This window comes from Phalangium opilio, unplaced genomic scaffold (genome assembly GCF_054372755.1).
Source record: "Phalangium opilio isolate 3A_F unplaced genomic scaffold, DU_Popi_V2 ptg000217l_1, whole genome shotgun sequence".
Lineage (NCBI taxonomy): Eukaryota > Metazoa > Arthropoda > Arachnida > Opiliones > Phalangiidae > Phalangium > Phalangium opilio.
This window is the reverse complement of record NW_028324218.1, coordinates 12069167-12084985: the sequence shown is the minus strand read 5'-3', so window position 1 is coordinate 12084985 and position 15819 is coordinate 12069167. Positions and strand designations below refer to the sequence as shown.

Sequence of the window (15819 nt, the reverse complement as noted above, 5' to 3'; positions counted from 1 at the left end):
TATTTTAGCTCAGCAACAAATCGTTAATTTCCAAATTTCACCAAACAAGATTGATATCAGTAACACCAGAAAGTTCTAGAAGTGATTTGATTGAGTTTCTAAAGGTTGGATCTGAGAACCCCACTAATGCCATTGAGCCTTTTAAGATTATCCTATTATACAGGGTGTTTCTGGTAAGTCTGGCATAAATTAAGGAGGATGTTCTTTGGGCGATTTTGATTTGAAAAGTTCTATGATATTTTGCAGTCCAGCTGGCCACTGTTAAGATTGGAGTATTTTACCTATGATCCCTTAAATTTAATAAGAAACTAAAAGACAATTCTAATTTAATTAAGGGGTCACCTCTAAAACACTAAAATCATACTCAAAAACAAGTTGGAAAAACCAAAATATTACCTCTCCGAGTCAAGAGGTCTACTACTACAAACTTATTTAACTAGGTATGGAATTATTTCTCTTTTTTTTTTGAAGTAAAAATTTACGAATTATTGAAGCAGTATTCCAAGCATTGCGAATAGACAGTAAAGCAGACGACATTTTACATCAAATAAGGATAAATCTTGGACACATGGAAATCAGTCAATGGGGAAAAGAACAGGAAATGAAGTGTATAAATTTTTGAGAGATATAACCTTTATGTGTTTGTAAAGGCCCAATTGTCTACGCTTCAGCTGTTTACCCGATATACTCATAGCTACATTCACAACTGGTTTGCAGTGTAAACACTATCGTCTTGTCTCACCTCAACAATGTTCTTAGTTTGTCAACATGCACCAAAGCTGATTTGTGGCTAGACGCACAGAAAGTCTTGCGCACCATAAAAAGAATAAAAACTCCGTAGCTAATACCCGTTTACTATTAGACGGTCCTTTCACTGGTCTAATTGCCACCATGATCTTTTCTCCTATTATAATATCTATACATCATTATTTAAACGTGTATTTAACTTTCGGCTCACTCTGAACCGTTAATGTCTCTTCAATACAGACACGAAAATCAACACCCATAGTTTACTACACCTTGGGCCTCAATTATTTACTCTTTAGTTCACTAGACCTATTACGGACAAGACTTGCCCTAGAGTTTTTCTTGATATAGCGAAAGCAAGGATTATTCTATATACAAATCTATATCTATATAAATCAAAGTCCTGACTGATTGACTGACTGACTGACTGACAGACTGACTGATAATCAACGCCCAGCCCAAACCGCTTGCCCTAGAAGGCTGAAAATTTGCAGGAACGTTACTCATTAGTAGTAGGCGCGTACTAAGAAAGATTTTTCCAATCCACCGCCATCTTAAAAAATGGCGCCCAGAAATGTAAAAAAATATTCTCTATGCAATTAAGTACGCGCGTTTCAACCGATTTCACAAATATTTAGTACACTGGTTTGATTTAACCTTAAGACGGGCTGAATGGTCTTTCGGGTTCGCTTTTTCGCCATCTTTTAAAATGGCGCCCAGAAATGTAAGAAAATATTCTCTATGCAATAAAGTCCGCGCGTTTCAACCGATTTCACAAATATTTAGTACAATGGTTTCCTTTAACCTATAGACGGGCTGAAAGGTCTTTTGGGTTCTATTTGTTGCCATCTTTTTAAATGGCGGCCAAAAACTTAAAAACCCTTCTCTATGGAATAATGTCCGCGTGAAAAGTAATAAAAAATATCCCGACGGGCTGACGGGCAACGCCGAGTGCCTTCGCTCCTAGGATGCTACAAAAATATTAGTCATCAGTAAAATCTACACATTCTTTATATCATTTTAGTTGGAAGTTCTTATTACACGCGAGCGCCGCCGCGGGTAACGGCTAGTGTAGTATATAGTAATATATAAACACCCATTTCAAATAATAATATTAAAAAATTTCCTTGGAATATCAAAATGAAACAGAGCTTTCAAGTTACGAAATTACTAAAGGCATCGTAATTACGAAAAATACTTCCATATATTCACTTTATATTATGGAAAAAGGGAATATTAAGGTTCTGTATGATTTCTTAACACATCAACACAAGGCTAACTGCTAACGCGACGCACTAGTGTAAAAATGGACGGACACACACAGACAAAAACATAGACTGCTTTTTAACTCTTTTCGTATTAATTTTGAGTTGAGAAACAAGATTATTTTAAATATTAAAATAAATATAATTAATATTAAATATTTTCTTCGTTAGTTGTCCGCCTTATTGAGCGTTACATCGTTTTGATAAAGAACAAATAAACATTCTTGAGAGACTTGACTAATATTGGCGTTTGAAATGAAACATACGCCGGGTGCATCGCCTTACTGAAATAGGTAGTATATAATGGTGTCGAACTACAGTTAAAAGCAAGAACAACCGCAATTGCGAAAACCTTTGGTGGACAACCCACCCTAGGGAGGCTAGACGTTTCTCGTAACCCTAGCTGATCGCCGCGAATGTCTTGAAGACAATGGAGTTAGAAGCCAATGAGACAGATTGGTGTCTATGTGGAATAGACGGAAGACCAGTAGATGGTGGTGTTTAGAAGCCAGTATGTACAGACTGGTGTCCAAGTGGAATGGACAAAGACCAGAAGATGGTGGTGATTAGAAGCCAGTATGTAAAGACTGGTGTCCAAGTGGAATGGACGAAGACCAGAAGATGGTGGGGATTAGAAGCCAGTATTTACAGACTGGTGTCCATGTGGGATGGACGAAGACCAAAAGATGGTGGTGATTAGAAGCCAGTAAGTACAGACTGGTGTCCGTAAGGGATGGACAAAGACCAGAAGATGGTGGTGTGAGAACTCAAGTAGATGAGCCATTTCCATGACTGTGAATGCAGTTCGGAAATGGCGAACACGTTTGCTCCGATTTGGAAACTGCGAACGCGGTCACGTGATTGTAACAACAGACACACACACACACACACACCCACAGACAGACAGACACACACGATCATTACAGAACCTCTCCGTGACATACGTCACTCGGAGAGGTAACAAAGGCCCGGACGACAATATGTCATAGAACATTTTCGACTCAAAATCGCTCAAAGAACATCCCCCTTAATTTATGGCACACTTATCAGAAACACACTGTATAATAGGATCATCTTGAAAGGCTTAATGGCTAGGCATTCTGGGATCGAACCTTGAGAAACTCAATCAAATCACTTCTAGAACTAGCAGAAAATATTTTAGCAATATTAACCTCTAATTAGGCCTAAGCATCATTTTATTCGAATCATTGAAAAACTGTTTAAAACAAGATGGCCCAAGGGCTGGTCCTTATAGTAGCCACATCGTTATCTATTTAATTAGCACATAAATAAAAAGAAAAGATATACAGGGTGTTTCTGGAAAGTCTGGCACAAATTAACAGGCATGTTCCTTGGGTCAAAAGGAGTCCGAAAGGTCCTATGACGTTTTGGGGTAAAGCGCTCCGTTGCGACGTTATGGGCTCTCAAAAGTAGGACGAAAAACAAGGAGATTTTGCAGAATTATAGCACTAGTATTGTGGTTTTAACCCAATTGTTTTCGATTATTGAGCATAAGGTAATGATCGAAATAAGTTCAAACTTAGTGGAAGACCGTGAACGTGTTAAACGGCCAAAAGCGTTAATCTCTTTGTTTTTATTAATGATTGTAATTAAAGGTAAGGAAAGTAGCTCAGATATCGGTTACTTGTTTGTTCAGATGTACTGGTAACTGACAGTCTTTTGTTCTTTATTTCAATTAAACACATTAATTTTACAATAATTCGAATGAACCCCATTATCTTTACAATATTAATTCACACAGTGGATACTGTACTGTTTAGTGTTTTGATAGCTAGGAAACTCTACCCTCTATTCAATCCCTTGAAATATAGATTATTTGATTGCACATTTCTACGTAATTCTCAAAATTCCGTTCACTATTTGAAAAGCTTTGGAATTTCAATAGATTTAATCTGCGAGATGAACGAGCTGTGGATCAAATATCCTTTTTGGAACCCCGGGTAAGAATATCCTTGGTGTTTTGAGAAGAGGCGCGATATCTAGTCGTGCCCTAGTGCGAGTGCAAGTGTACCGAAACTTCCTTCGAGTCCCTTCCCCCTCAGTTTCACTTCCCAAACGGTAGATTTTTACATGTGTTATCTAAGAAGGCGCTAAGTTGGAGATGGAGAAGAACTTTAAAGGGACAACGTATCGTAATAGTGTCTTAATTTTAGTGATAAGAGTGTATCTTATCCTGTAACGTCTTCAAAGGGTTTATGACTTGCAAAGTGGTTTCAATTAGTTCATGAACATCCAACAAAACAAGTTGTTACTATTATGAGCTATCTACTTAAGGTTTCTTCTCTTAGTGTTTTAGAAATTTTCAGTGTTTTAACACGGTGTCTTGTAACAGGCCCATGGGCAATGCAGTACACTGTTTCCCATATTCAAGTTAATATATGAATAATGGGGGCCCACTTCATAGACAATATGTTTTGGGGGCAAATGGGACAGTGCCCTTATGACCCAATAGATATGACGGCCCTGTTTTGACATTTCAGCTTAATCCTGTGCTCAGAAATTTATTTCAAGGACCATTAAAAAAATTAAACCAAGAATTATATAATTTGAATAGTAATTTCTTATTGTGACATGAACAGGTAGAAAAATTCGTTGGAGAAATATCATATGTTTAAACCTATAGTAAATATTTATCACTTACAATACAATGTGAAACAGAGTGTAGGTACTTAGCAAGAGTAAATAAATATGGTGAGTTAAAATATTTTAAATAATCGGCCATGGCTAAACTTCATAATCAAATTTGAACTCTTCTCACATGCAAAAATATAGTTTATTACGAGAATCCAAATTTTTATATAACGGGATTAAATATCGGAATGTCCTTCATTCTGAATGTAAATCATTTAGGTTTGATCAAGTTGATAGTTTGTCATTATTAGTTTTGTATTGTCAGGGATAGATTTAATTTTAGAAGTAGGAATGGAGAACAGAGTAATGTGGGCGCGCGTCAAAGTCCTGGACCCCCTTCCACGCGACGGGGGGTATGAAAGAAAAGGCGGGTCTTAGCGACAGAGGTAAAAACGAATTACGTATTTTTCGCCGTCCCCGTCAGCAGCGTCATCAAACCGTAGTTTAAGTGAGCCAATAAGACAATTTAAGCTTTTCGATAAGTGTTGGAGGGAGGGGCTCTATACTGGGTTATGAGTCGGACTGAAGTAAATATTAATCTTTCTCCATTCCTACTTCTAAAATTAAATCTATCCCTAGTATTATATAACGCTCACAAAAGTAATATTGAAGTTTTTCGTTGATTGATTTAGATTTGCTTTTCATATTCCCTTGAGTGGGGTTTGGGAAGGGAGGCCACTACTCCCTTGTTTTCTTTTGAAGTATCGCCGGCCGTTAAGTCTCACTTTTCTTGAATAGACAGTCAGCTGAAAAATCTCCGATGCAGCAATGCATGATGATAGAATCGTAAACAAGCACCAAGTTGCGTAAAAATACGTTTGTCCTTAGTTCACGAGTACCGGCCATCGTATCACTTTCGTTGAATTCCCAAGGGGAAACGAGTTGAGTTTCAGGGATATTGATGAATATCTCTTGGCGATAATGCGGACCAGAAAATTTTGATATTATTTCTAGTTGCAATAGAGGAACATTAATTAGATTTTAACCCTTTGTGTAACTCGCATTTGTATGTGCACCCGTTTAACTGCAAGATAATGTGTATCACGGTAAGTGTATGTTTTATAAATTTTACTAGTCTGAAAATTTTACCATTTTATAAGGGGAACTAGGCCTACTGTTTAAATATAAAATAAATTAAATTTGAGAACTTTACGGTAGAAATTGGTTTCGTGCATAAGGTGGAGAAAGCAATATCTATTTCTTTTTTGAGAATTTTATGTAAATTTTGAAAGGAATATCTGAATTGTGAGAACTTTCCGTCAGTTTTGAAAGCAATATCGAAATTTTGAAAGTGTTAATTAAGTTTCTAAAACAATATATAAATGTTGAAAACAATATCTAAATTTGGAAAGTGTTATTTAAGTTTCTAAAACAATATCTAAATTTTGAAAGTGTTATTTAAGTTTCTAAAACAATATCTAAATTTTGAAAGTGTTATTTAAGTTTCTAAAACAATATCTAAATTTTGAATCCCATATCTAAATTTTGAAAACATTACATAAATTTCCAAAGCACTATCTAAAAACCAATATCTAAATTTTGAAGCCAACATCTAAATTTTGAAACAAACATCTAAATCTTGAATCTAATATCTAAATTTTGAAAATAAAATCTAAATTTTGAAACCAATATCTAAATTTTGAAACCAGTATCTAAATTTTGAGTCATGCATATCTCGATTTTGAAACCAAAATCTAAATATTGAAATACATATCCAATTCCAAATTTTAACAGACATATCTGAATTTTGAGGAAGGTTTTGTAATTATGCATGGAGTTGGTTTATTTGAAGCCTACCTGACGTGAAATTAAATCGTGACGTATGTGGGGTACATTCCCGCAGACCTTTTTGAATACACAGTATTTTATAAGAACACTAATATTCCTTCTGACATGCTCTTCATGATTTTATATTCTTGTTGATTTTATAAGGCACACCTACAAAAACTAAACAAAAAATAAAACACAAGACGGCTAGCATAAAATATATTTTACCAGAAGTGAGATGAGACCAGAAGTACTGAGCTAACCAAATTCTTCACTCGGCGAAAGTGAATATTCTTGATAACACACCAACGGTTGGCCCTCTGGTGGCGGTTTCAGAAATTCCCCTCCAAAACGTGAGAAGCTCGCGGTGGTAGACGACCGAACTAGATTCAAGCACCCGCGTCCGTGTTCCGCGGCTTTAGGTTGAGGGGAAGGGGGTAGGAAATATTTTGGAACTCGACCAATTTTTTTCTCTCTAGTCTTAGCGCGTGGGAAGCGGCATAAAATCCTCAAATTTGTTCACTAGTGCCAGGATCTACTATCAATGCTAGAGCCCTTCACTTCTAGTCTCATCTCACTTCTGATTTTACCTATTAATTTATCTAAGTTAAATAACTAGAATTGAGATAGTAGATAAAGCTCTGTAACTGCAGCTAGATTTTATTCTTATATTTATATTTGAAAATATTAAATAGATGCAATCAATTATAGGTTTGAAAGAACCTTGTAATTTATATTAAAAGTACCTCTCGACGATATAGCCTTGAAGTCGAACCTATACTTATCTCTTACACGAATTAAACTGTATTTATAAGAGATATATGATATAAGTATGACGCTTTTTATGCTACTACAGTCTTACTAAAAGCTAGTTGACCAATCGCCACTTTTTAATCCACAAATGGTCGAAAAATTAAAATATTGTATCGAAACTTTAAAAATGATTTTTAAACAACGTTTTACGGTTTTCAGCACATCTATTCGGTGATTATATGGATTCTATTTATTTCACTAACACTTGCAAGGAGGAGGATAGTATTCAGAACAACAGAGACATCTGATTGCGGTAAGCAAATATTGAAATTTCGTCGACAAATGGATAGGCACACAACAGGCATTTGTTTGTTTTTAAGTCGATTTAGCTTCAACATATCATTGGTTGTATCCTTCTACTACCATTCCTTTTATTTTATTAATCCCTGTAATATCTGTTGTCAAATTTAAACAATAGCATATTTATGATGTGTGTGTTGTCTGTTGACCTATAGCCTACAAGTTCAGATTGCATTCCTCTCCTTCAGCTCCTTTCATGTAATATCTGTTGTCATATTCTAACAAAAGTGTTTTTTCTGATGTAAGCATTGACCTGTCCAGACCAATGAAACTATGTTACTGTGATCCTCATATGCAAAAATTAACACTAAAACATGATATATATATATATATATACCATATGTTTATAAGATATGTTGCATAAGTATGAAACTACCTATACTCGGTAATGCTAGAGACTTATTGGGAGCTAGTTCGAGAACGACGCGAGAATGGACTACACACTCATTTGGACTCCTATCTATTTAGTCTGTACTAAGTCTTTAACAGCGTCTCATCAGGCATAGCTTTACGAGAATCTATGCGATTTCACATAGCTCTCAGTAACCATTGACAAATTTATCTTATTAACTCATGATATACGTATTGGAGATGCTCCTATTGTGTTGCTGCATTTTGTCAATAGCCATAATGAACCTTTAACGTAAATGAACTACATAGACATAAACGAAATCCGTTTTGTTTTCGAGAGCTGTACTGAAATTTATTTTATTTAACTTTTGAAATAGGAGGACCAAACAGCACGATTCAATTTCAAAGTAGTTCTCTAAGGCCAGAAATCATTTTAAACCCGGGATATGTCTACATATCAGCCGAAATGAACTTGAAGCGGAATATTAGCTTAAATGGCGTACGATTAAAGATGAAGCTAGTAAAATTGGAACCCAGACGTATGAGAGTTCCTTGTTTTAGGAGGTTCGGTTCCTGGTGAGTTTTGGACTTCTTTTTTAACATTTACCATTTTTCCATGCCTGAAATGCACTGTCATGTGACTTAAAACACAAAGTATCTATAGGCCGTGATTTAACTGTCTGATCATAAACCGATCGTTTCCTCAAAACATCTTTTCATTTCAAGTATTTAACCCAAATGAAGTACTAGGAAATTTTTGATCTGATTCTCGTTTGACCGTGGTATTACAATAACAATAATGTCCTCCAAGAAAAAGTTCGTTTTGATCAGTTTTGATTAGCCTACCAGTTTCTATCAGTCATTAGTTCATTGGTTGTCAAACGCTGTGTCGTGAGACTTCAGATCAAAAATTTTGACTCTATAATTTGGAGTAAGTTTACTAGGCAAAATGGGCCATATGTTACTGAACAATCTTGAAGTTATTATTTTACACTAAATAAGTATTGTATGACGTACACTAATTAAGTATTGTATGACGTACACTAAATAAGTATTGTATGACGTACACTAAATAAGTATTGTATGACGTACACTAAATAAGTATTGTATGACGTACACTAAATAAGTATTGTATGACGTACACTAAAATTCTCTAAAACATAAAGAAAATCCACATGGAAAGGCGAGTCGCAAATTTACAATCGACAACTTTGGCAAACACTGCACTAGTTGGTCTAGTCACGCCAGATGGTAGAGCAGGTGCCTCATCGTTATTGTCGTAAACTCCGAAAGTTTGGGCTTATTTACATTAAGCAGAAGTGGATCATATTACAGCTCCCTAGAAGTACAGGACGATATAACATCGCTGTGCATCAGCATTGTCTCCCAGCACTGAAGGGAAGAGGGTAAATGCGAAACGCAGCGGCGAATTTGTGAACTAAACCAGAGGAATGATTTTGGCGCGAAAGAAATTTTTTAAAAGTGGGGAAGCAAACGGAAGTAAGTGGTAGCCAATGAAAAAAGGTTTGAGAGAGAAGAGCGCTGAAGGAAACAAGTTGTTCCATACAAAGTGTTGGGTTGTGAATATAAAAGTAGAAGTCCACTTTATGTTTCCGATTTTAAAAAATAACTGGCCGGTCAGCCGGTCTGTAGGTATTTCGCTCAAAGGCTTGTGTTGGAAGGGAAATTATAGTCTGTCAAACGAAAGAAGAGCCCTGAGAAATTGGTCCAAATTGGTGTCGCCACCATCGACCCCATAGTAATTTATCAACTTGTTTTGTTTTGTCAATAGTCGTCTGTAATATAGTCTGCTATAAACAGATAGGCTTAATCGCAATAGAACCAATACATTTTGCAATATATATTTAATATGTTTATGTTTCATGGTTTTTTACGATCATCGAGTATTAAAGAATATAAAACAAAATTAACGACAAGACACCAGTTTTATCTTTATTGAACTAGCATTGCAATATATTTTAATGACATTAGTTAAAGTACTTGTCCATAAGTCTAAGTAGTTAGCACAAAGCGTCTTCAGTACACGTCTTCATCAGAGTCTTCGCTGTCTTCTTGCATATTAATTATAAGAGGTTCAATTGTGGTTTCCTTTGACTACGGATAGTTGAGCCTTTACACATTTTCGACATAAACATATTAAATATATATTGCAAAATGTATTGGTTTTATTGCGATTAAGCCTATCTGTTTATAGCAGACTATATTACAGACGACTATTGACAAAACAAAACAAGTTGATAAATTACTATGGGGTCGATGGTGGCGACACCAATTTGGACCAATTTCTCAGGGCTCTTCTTTCGTTTGACAGACTATAATTAGAATTCAAATGATCAAAATAGCCTTCATCATGCTAGAACATTTTTCATGCATTCCTAATACAGCACTGAGTTTCCACCGATTTAAAGGTTTTTAGCGGGAAAAGTTGGACAGATTTTTACTAATTATAGGATAGAAATTTGTTTTCCTTTTTTAAGTCTGACAAATTTTTTCAATGCTTTAACGTTTTCCGTTTGCGAAAGATGCCTGGTCAATATTTTTCAGTTTTACCAAACGTTTTAGTCGCTTACGGTTAAGTGCTTTTAATATCACATAAATCGTGTTCAATGTGTCTTTCATTTGGGCATTGTAATTAAATACATTGATCCTAGGTCTTTTTCCTGATTAGCAAAAGAAAAATAAGCCATTCTAAATCAAAATTATAACGCGATAACAACTTTCACACTAATCACGACACTGACAGCCATTCCCATCAACCGGAACTTCCGTAGGTTAACTGAACTCCAGATCCGGGTTAATGGGCAAACTAAACTTGTGAAACTGAGCTATAGATGGCGGGCTTGGATGCCCTGGAAGTAAACGCTGTATATAAAAGCATAACCTACGTCCAGTACTTATAGGGAGCTGTAATATTATCCACTTATGATTAAGGGTATCAATAGGAATTTCTCCACGTTGTTATTAGAGGTATTACATTATTGTATCTAGTCCTGCAAACTATAAACCTTCACCGGGATGGCATCGCATTACGCTATGGTATAATTGTTATTTACCCTGTCATGGTTTCATTGATAGTTTACCCAAGTCCTAGAGCTCGGAATTTTCTATCCATTATCCACAAATTGGTGGATAACCGATTATTTATAAACAAAGTTGTGGATTATAATACGATTTAACATGTAAGTTCTGTCAGAAGTTAATGACTTCTTATCCTGGGAAGTATTGGACACTAAGGCTTTATATAGTATCCATCCCTGCTAGTCAAAATCGCCTATGGCAATCGTAAAAGAGGGTCGAAAGTTTCCTCCCCAGTAGGAAAACTATCTAATCTACTGAAAAAACCCCACGCCGAGAGGCTGTGGCTCTCAAACTGTGGGGCGTGTTCAAAACTTCTTCAGCACCAATCGTTGAAAAGCCGGCTAGAACTTTATGAAAATCCATTACAATCCGTGGGCCTAGGACCCCACACTAGTTTGACCGGAAGTTCTAGCAAACTCTATTAACAACTGTTCTTGTCACCGTTTCTGATTCGTTACCTCAAACCACAGGACACACCTTAAACATATATTCCGCTATAACTAAAAAAACACAGCTACGCAGCGTTTCGAGTTTTCTGGGTGTTTTTAGTTAGTAAAAAACATGTAAGATTTTCTTATTTATGTAGACCCTAACAACTAAATAGGCTTTGGTCGAACCCAAATTAAATATCTGTACGACGTTGTGTATTTAGAAACAAAAACTTATACAACTTGCAATTTTAAGAAAATAATGCTCAATTAGGGGGTATTCATAAAAATAAAATGTTACTGGTCTAGATAAGGTCCCTATAGAGTTTTAAGGTGTAAGAATTTGCGGGCCCATTCTTGCGCAACTCAACAAACCACTTTTAACATCTTCTTATAGTGTTGATAATGAAGTCTAGTGTTGATGACAGAGAGAACATAAATAGACCTTTCCAACAACTCTGCATGGTACATTTAATTTAAAAAAAAAAAACCGAAAATCCTTAATTTATTCTTAAATCAATTTATCAGTTTTAACAGAGTGGGTTAATTAAATATCGAATCTACTTCCATCTATGAAAGTCCCAAAAATTAAAGGAAAACCAGTTTAATATTTTAACAAAATATTCACGCTGTAAAAATATCTCACTTTGACTTAACTCAATTTCAAATTTGCTTATAGTTTCCAATTTCAGTATACCTAAAACCATCTCCAAAGTACTTCTAATTGATATTTCAGTTAATTTTGTTGCTTAAATAACATAAATGTAGTTTTAAAGAACAGTGCATAAATGGTTTTAAAAACATAAATGTAGTTTTAAAGAACGGTGCATAAATTACAATGGTTTTCTGTACAAACAAGAATGTACGTGTATTTTTTACTTCTCCGAGGGAGGTTTGTCACGAAGAGGTTCTGTTCTCGACGTTACTGTCTGTCTGTTACTCCTCGGGGGTATCGCGTTCACATTATGCAAATCGGAGCAAAACCTGTTCGCTTTTTTCAGGACAGCGATAACAGTTCAAATAAATTTGGAAAATCACGAACCCTTATTGGGTAATTGTACAACCAATAGTTGTTTGAGGGCAAACTTTAAAATTAAAGGAGTGTCATGTGACCGGAAATTTACCAAGCCTGTTTAAGCGACGCAGCCTTCTTGTTTGAGCTACATTGTATTCAGCACTGCCCATGGCAAGAGCTTCCACTCCCTATTATAAATTCTCTCTGCATAAACTAAACAGACAGGAGCCTGAACGGTAAGCCTAATTAATTATGTAAATTATGTGTGTGTGTGTGTGTGTGTGTGTGGGGGTGTGTGGGTGTGTGTGTGTGTGTGTGTGTGTGTGAAGGCTCAGTTGTTGAACCGCGACTAGCTTTTCATCAAATAGCAATAAAAGCTGCATATCCAGGGTAAAAATGGGAACACTTAAGTTGGAGAGGTGAAATTTTGGTTTTTCCAGCTTGTCGTAATATGTACGGCATGAGTACTTCTAGCTAGGAAGGTCTACTCTGTGCGCTATTGTCTCTCAGACTGACGTTCATGTTTCCATCGCTTCAACGTTATTAAAAGATTAGAAAACAACTCATAATTCTGCAACGAGTTTTGGTTAAATGATGAATATGATGCAAATACGTCGCGTTTTCTCAAGCAATACTTGCATTATTCCAAGTATTTTATCCATAACGGGAAGTTTTCTAATAGCTTTGGGTCAAGTTCTCCAAAAAGAGTTTATAAACTCCAACAACGTCTTGATAACTAGTTTGTACCGGTGGCTAGTTGGTCTAGTGATGTTGCAACCTATAATGACACTGAGCATCGAAAAACCAAAAGAGTTCAATCTATTACAAGCCAAGTACGCGTTTCTCTGGATAGTCATGTGGTCACTGTCACTATATTCGGAACAGTTGGCATTAACGTTAATATCGCAGTCTGACGCATCCGCCATTATCTCTGTTTGCTCCATCATAGTGTGTGTATTATCACCAATGATATCCGAAGAAAAATTCAAAGCATCAACGCTGATCGGATCAGTTTTGTCCGTTTGTGGTATTTTCATTATGAGTAAACCAACGTTTATATTCGGAGGGGAATATGGAGAGCAACCTAATGTTTACGGCATATGTTTTGCGCTTTTTAGTGCTTGCGCTATGGCTGTCACCACTCTCGTCAGCAAGAAGACTCATGGTATCGACATATACGCGATGAACTACGCCTTGTTCTTTATGTTGTCGATCGTTAGCGTCATAGTAACAATAAGATATGATGAACTTCACTTGAACTGTGATTTGTCTCCCTTTCTGGTGATTGGATCCTCGGTGCCTATCGTTACGGCATTGTTGTTCTTTAGTTTCGCTTACAAGAATGGAAAATCTAGCCTTCAAGCTTTGCTCACTCTTTCATTGGTACCGTTTTCTTTCGCTTTAGAAGTAATTTTGAACAATAATCACCCTACACTTTTTTCAATTGTCGGTGGGGTCATTGTTTTGTTCGGAATAATGTGCCCTATCTTATTTGATACGCTTCGGAATAAAGTGTGCCCATTTAATCAAAGTAAGACAATTGAAATAATGAACTTTCGAACCAAGAATACTCAAGAGTTGTTAAGTGCAAACGGAAATGTAAACCCAAATTATAATAGCTTCAGCAGTTTGGATTGAAGAAGAAATGAACAAAAGAAATTCTTCCGTAAAATAATTTTTGATGCATTGCACTAATAATTGTGGGCGGTGTGGGCATTCGATTAATGTTATAGTGGTTGTGGATCGATAACTATTTGCTTAGCACATACAAAAGTATGCATAACAAGTTGGGCAACCAAAATAAACCTTTCCTTGTCGAGAGGTTTCTCTTAAATAATTTAATAAATATAATTGGTATTAATTATCTTAATCGTCATTAATCTACCTTATTTCTAGTTAAGTCGTTTTAAGAAACGTTATTTCTATAAAATAATTTCAAGCATGGCTATTGTTGAGGTTTGAATTCTGGCGTATTTTAGGGTATATAAGGCGATTGATTTGGTGGAAGCCCTGCCATTGGGAGGCTAGACGTTTCTCGTTACCCTAACCGATAGTTTTTTAAGCAATGAACCATTCTTGAGAGCGACCAACTATTCGTTTAAATTGAAGTTAACGTCTGGAGGTTATTGTATAAGCTCATTTAAAAGTAATGCCAAAAAATTAGACACACACTGACCAACTGAGGAGAGGCGAAATAGCCCGGCCTCCTTTTACGTCCCCCCTTGTATTTCGAAAGGGGGACTAGGACTATGGCTCGCGAATACTCAGGCATCTTATACCTTCTCCCTAATAAACTAGATATCACTTCTTGGATAAACAAACAGAAACAATTACACTATTTTCTCATAAAAAAATTCGACTTTTTTTATATTTTCAGTTCATATGATGTGTGCGAAATACTCTTCGATAACCCAAACAAACTGTGTCCGATGTTTCCTTCCGGTTTGAACTGCGATTGCCAAGCTACCAAAGGATTGTACCGAGCAAATCGGACACCGCTGCAATTGCCCGATTTCGGAAGAATGTTCATCAGGATCATGCAAGGAAATTACGAAGGAAATGCGACCTTTGTCGACCAATCCGGAAAGGAAATTGGATGTCTTAACATGAGCTTCTCTATCAAGAACAAAGTTCAATCTTGAACATTTCACGGAATTCCTTCCGGAACCATTAATTATCCGTGAATTTCACGAACAATAAACTTACATAATGGGATTAATAACTAAGGTTCTACTGAACTCAAGACCACACTGTCATATTAAGTACAGGGAATCTAGTTTTTGTGATCATATCAGAGAAATTCACCAACTTTGCTGTAAATATGCGTTTTAACCCAAATAAATTAGAATTTATTTAATTCATGAATTTCATTAAATATACAGATTATCAAGTATAGCGAGTTTTTCCTTTAAAGGGATAGAAACACGTTTTTTTTAAAGGGGCTAGTTTTGGTTTTAGAACATTTATTAAATTATAATAAGCTTATATACCAAGTAAATCGACTAAAAGAAATTTATTCTTTTTGTAATATGAAAAAGAAAATGCACATTTGGACAACAACTAAATTAATTTTACTCCCCTGATGACGTTATTAGGGAAGCTTCTATCAGGAAAGAGTGTGATGGTCATTGCTCATTGCAAGCGCTAAGGCTAGAATTCAAGTTCTGTAAGGTAGTTTTAAACATCTGACTGCCGCGGCAGCCGCGTGCTGACGCTCTAGACCGTGATATCATCAAGGGAGTGCGAAGTTAAACTAATTTAATTGTTAGGAAACATTGCAACGAGTTGGCCTCGAAAGTGGGTTTTTTAATATGATTTAACAAATAGACTGTACTATTAGTCTAGCCAGAATCAAAAAGATAATAGTTAGTATAGGGCGCTG

General features: G+C 36.0%; 1 protein-coding gene across 1 annotated transcript; it reads left to right on the top strand.

Annotated features, from left to right (window-relative positions):
* Positions 1-5411: 5411 nt before the first annotated feature.
* LOC149616335 (ganglioside GM2 activator-like) lies at positions 5412-15273 on the top strand. Its single transcript, XM_089856805.1, has 4 exons — positions 5412-5710; positions 7404-7497; positions 8273-8471; positions 14815-15273. The coding sequence occupies exons 1-4, from the start codon at positions 5699-5701 to the stop codon at positions 15077-15079; spliced, it is 570 nt and encodes a 189-aa protein (XP_089712931.1). The 5' UTR covers positions 5412-5698; the 3' UTR covers positions 15080-15273.
* Positions 15274-15819: the final 546 nt, after the last annotated feature.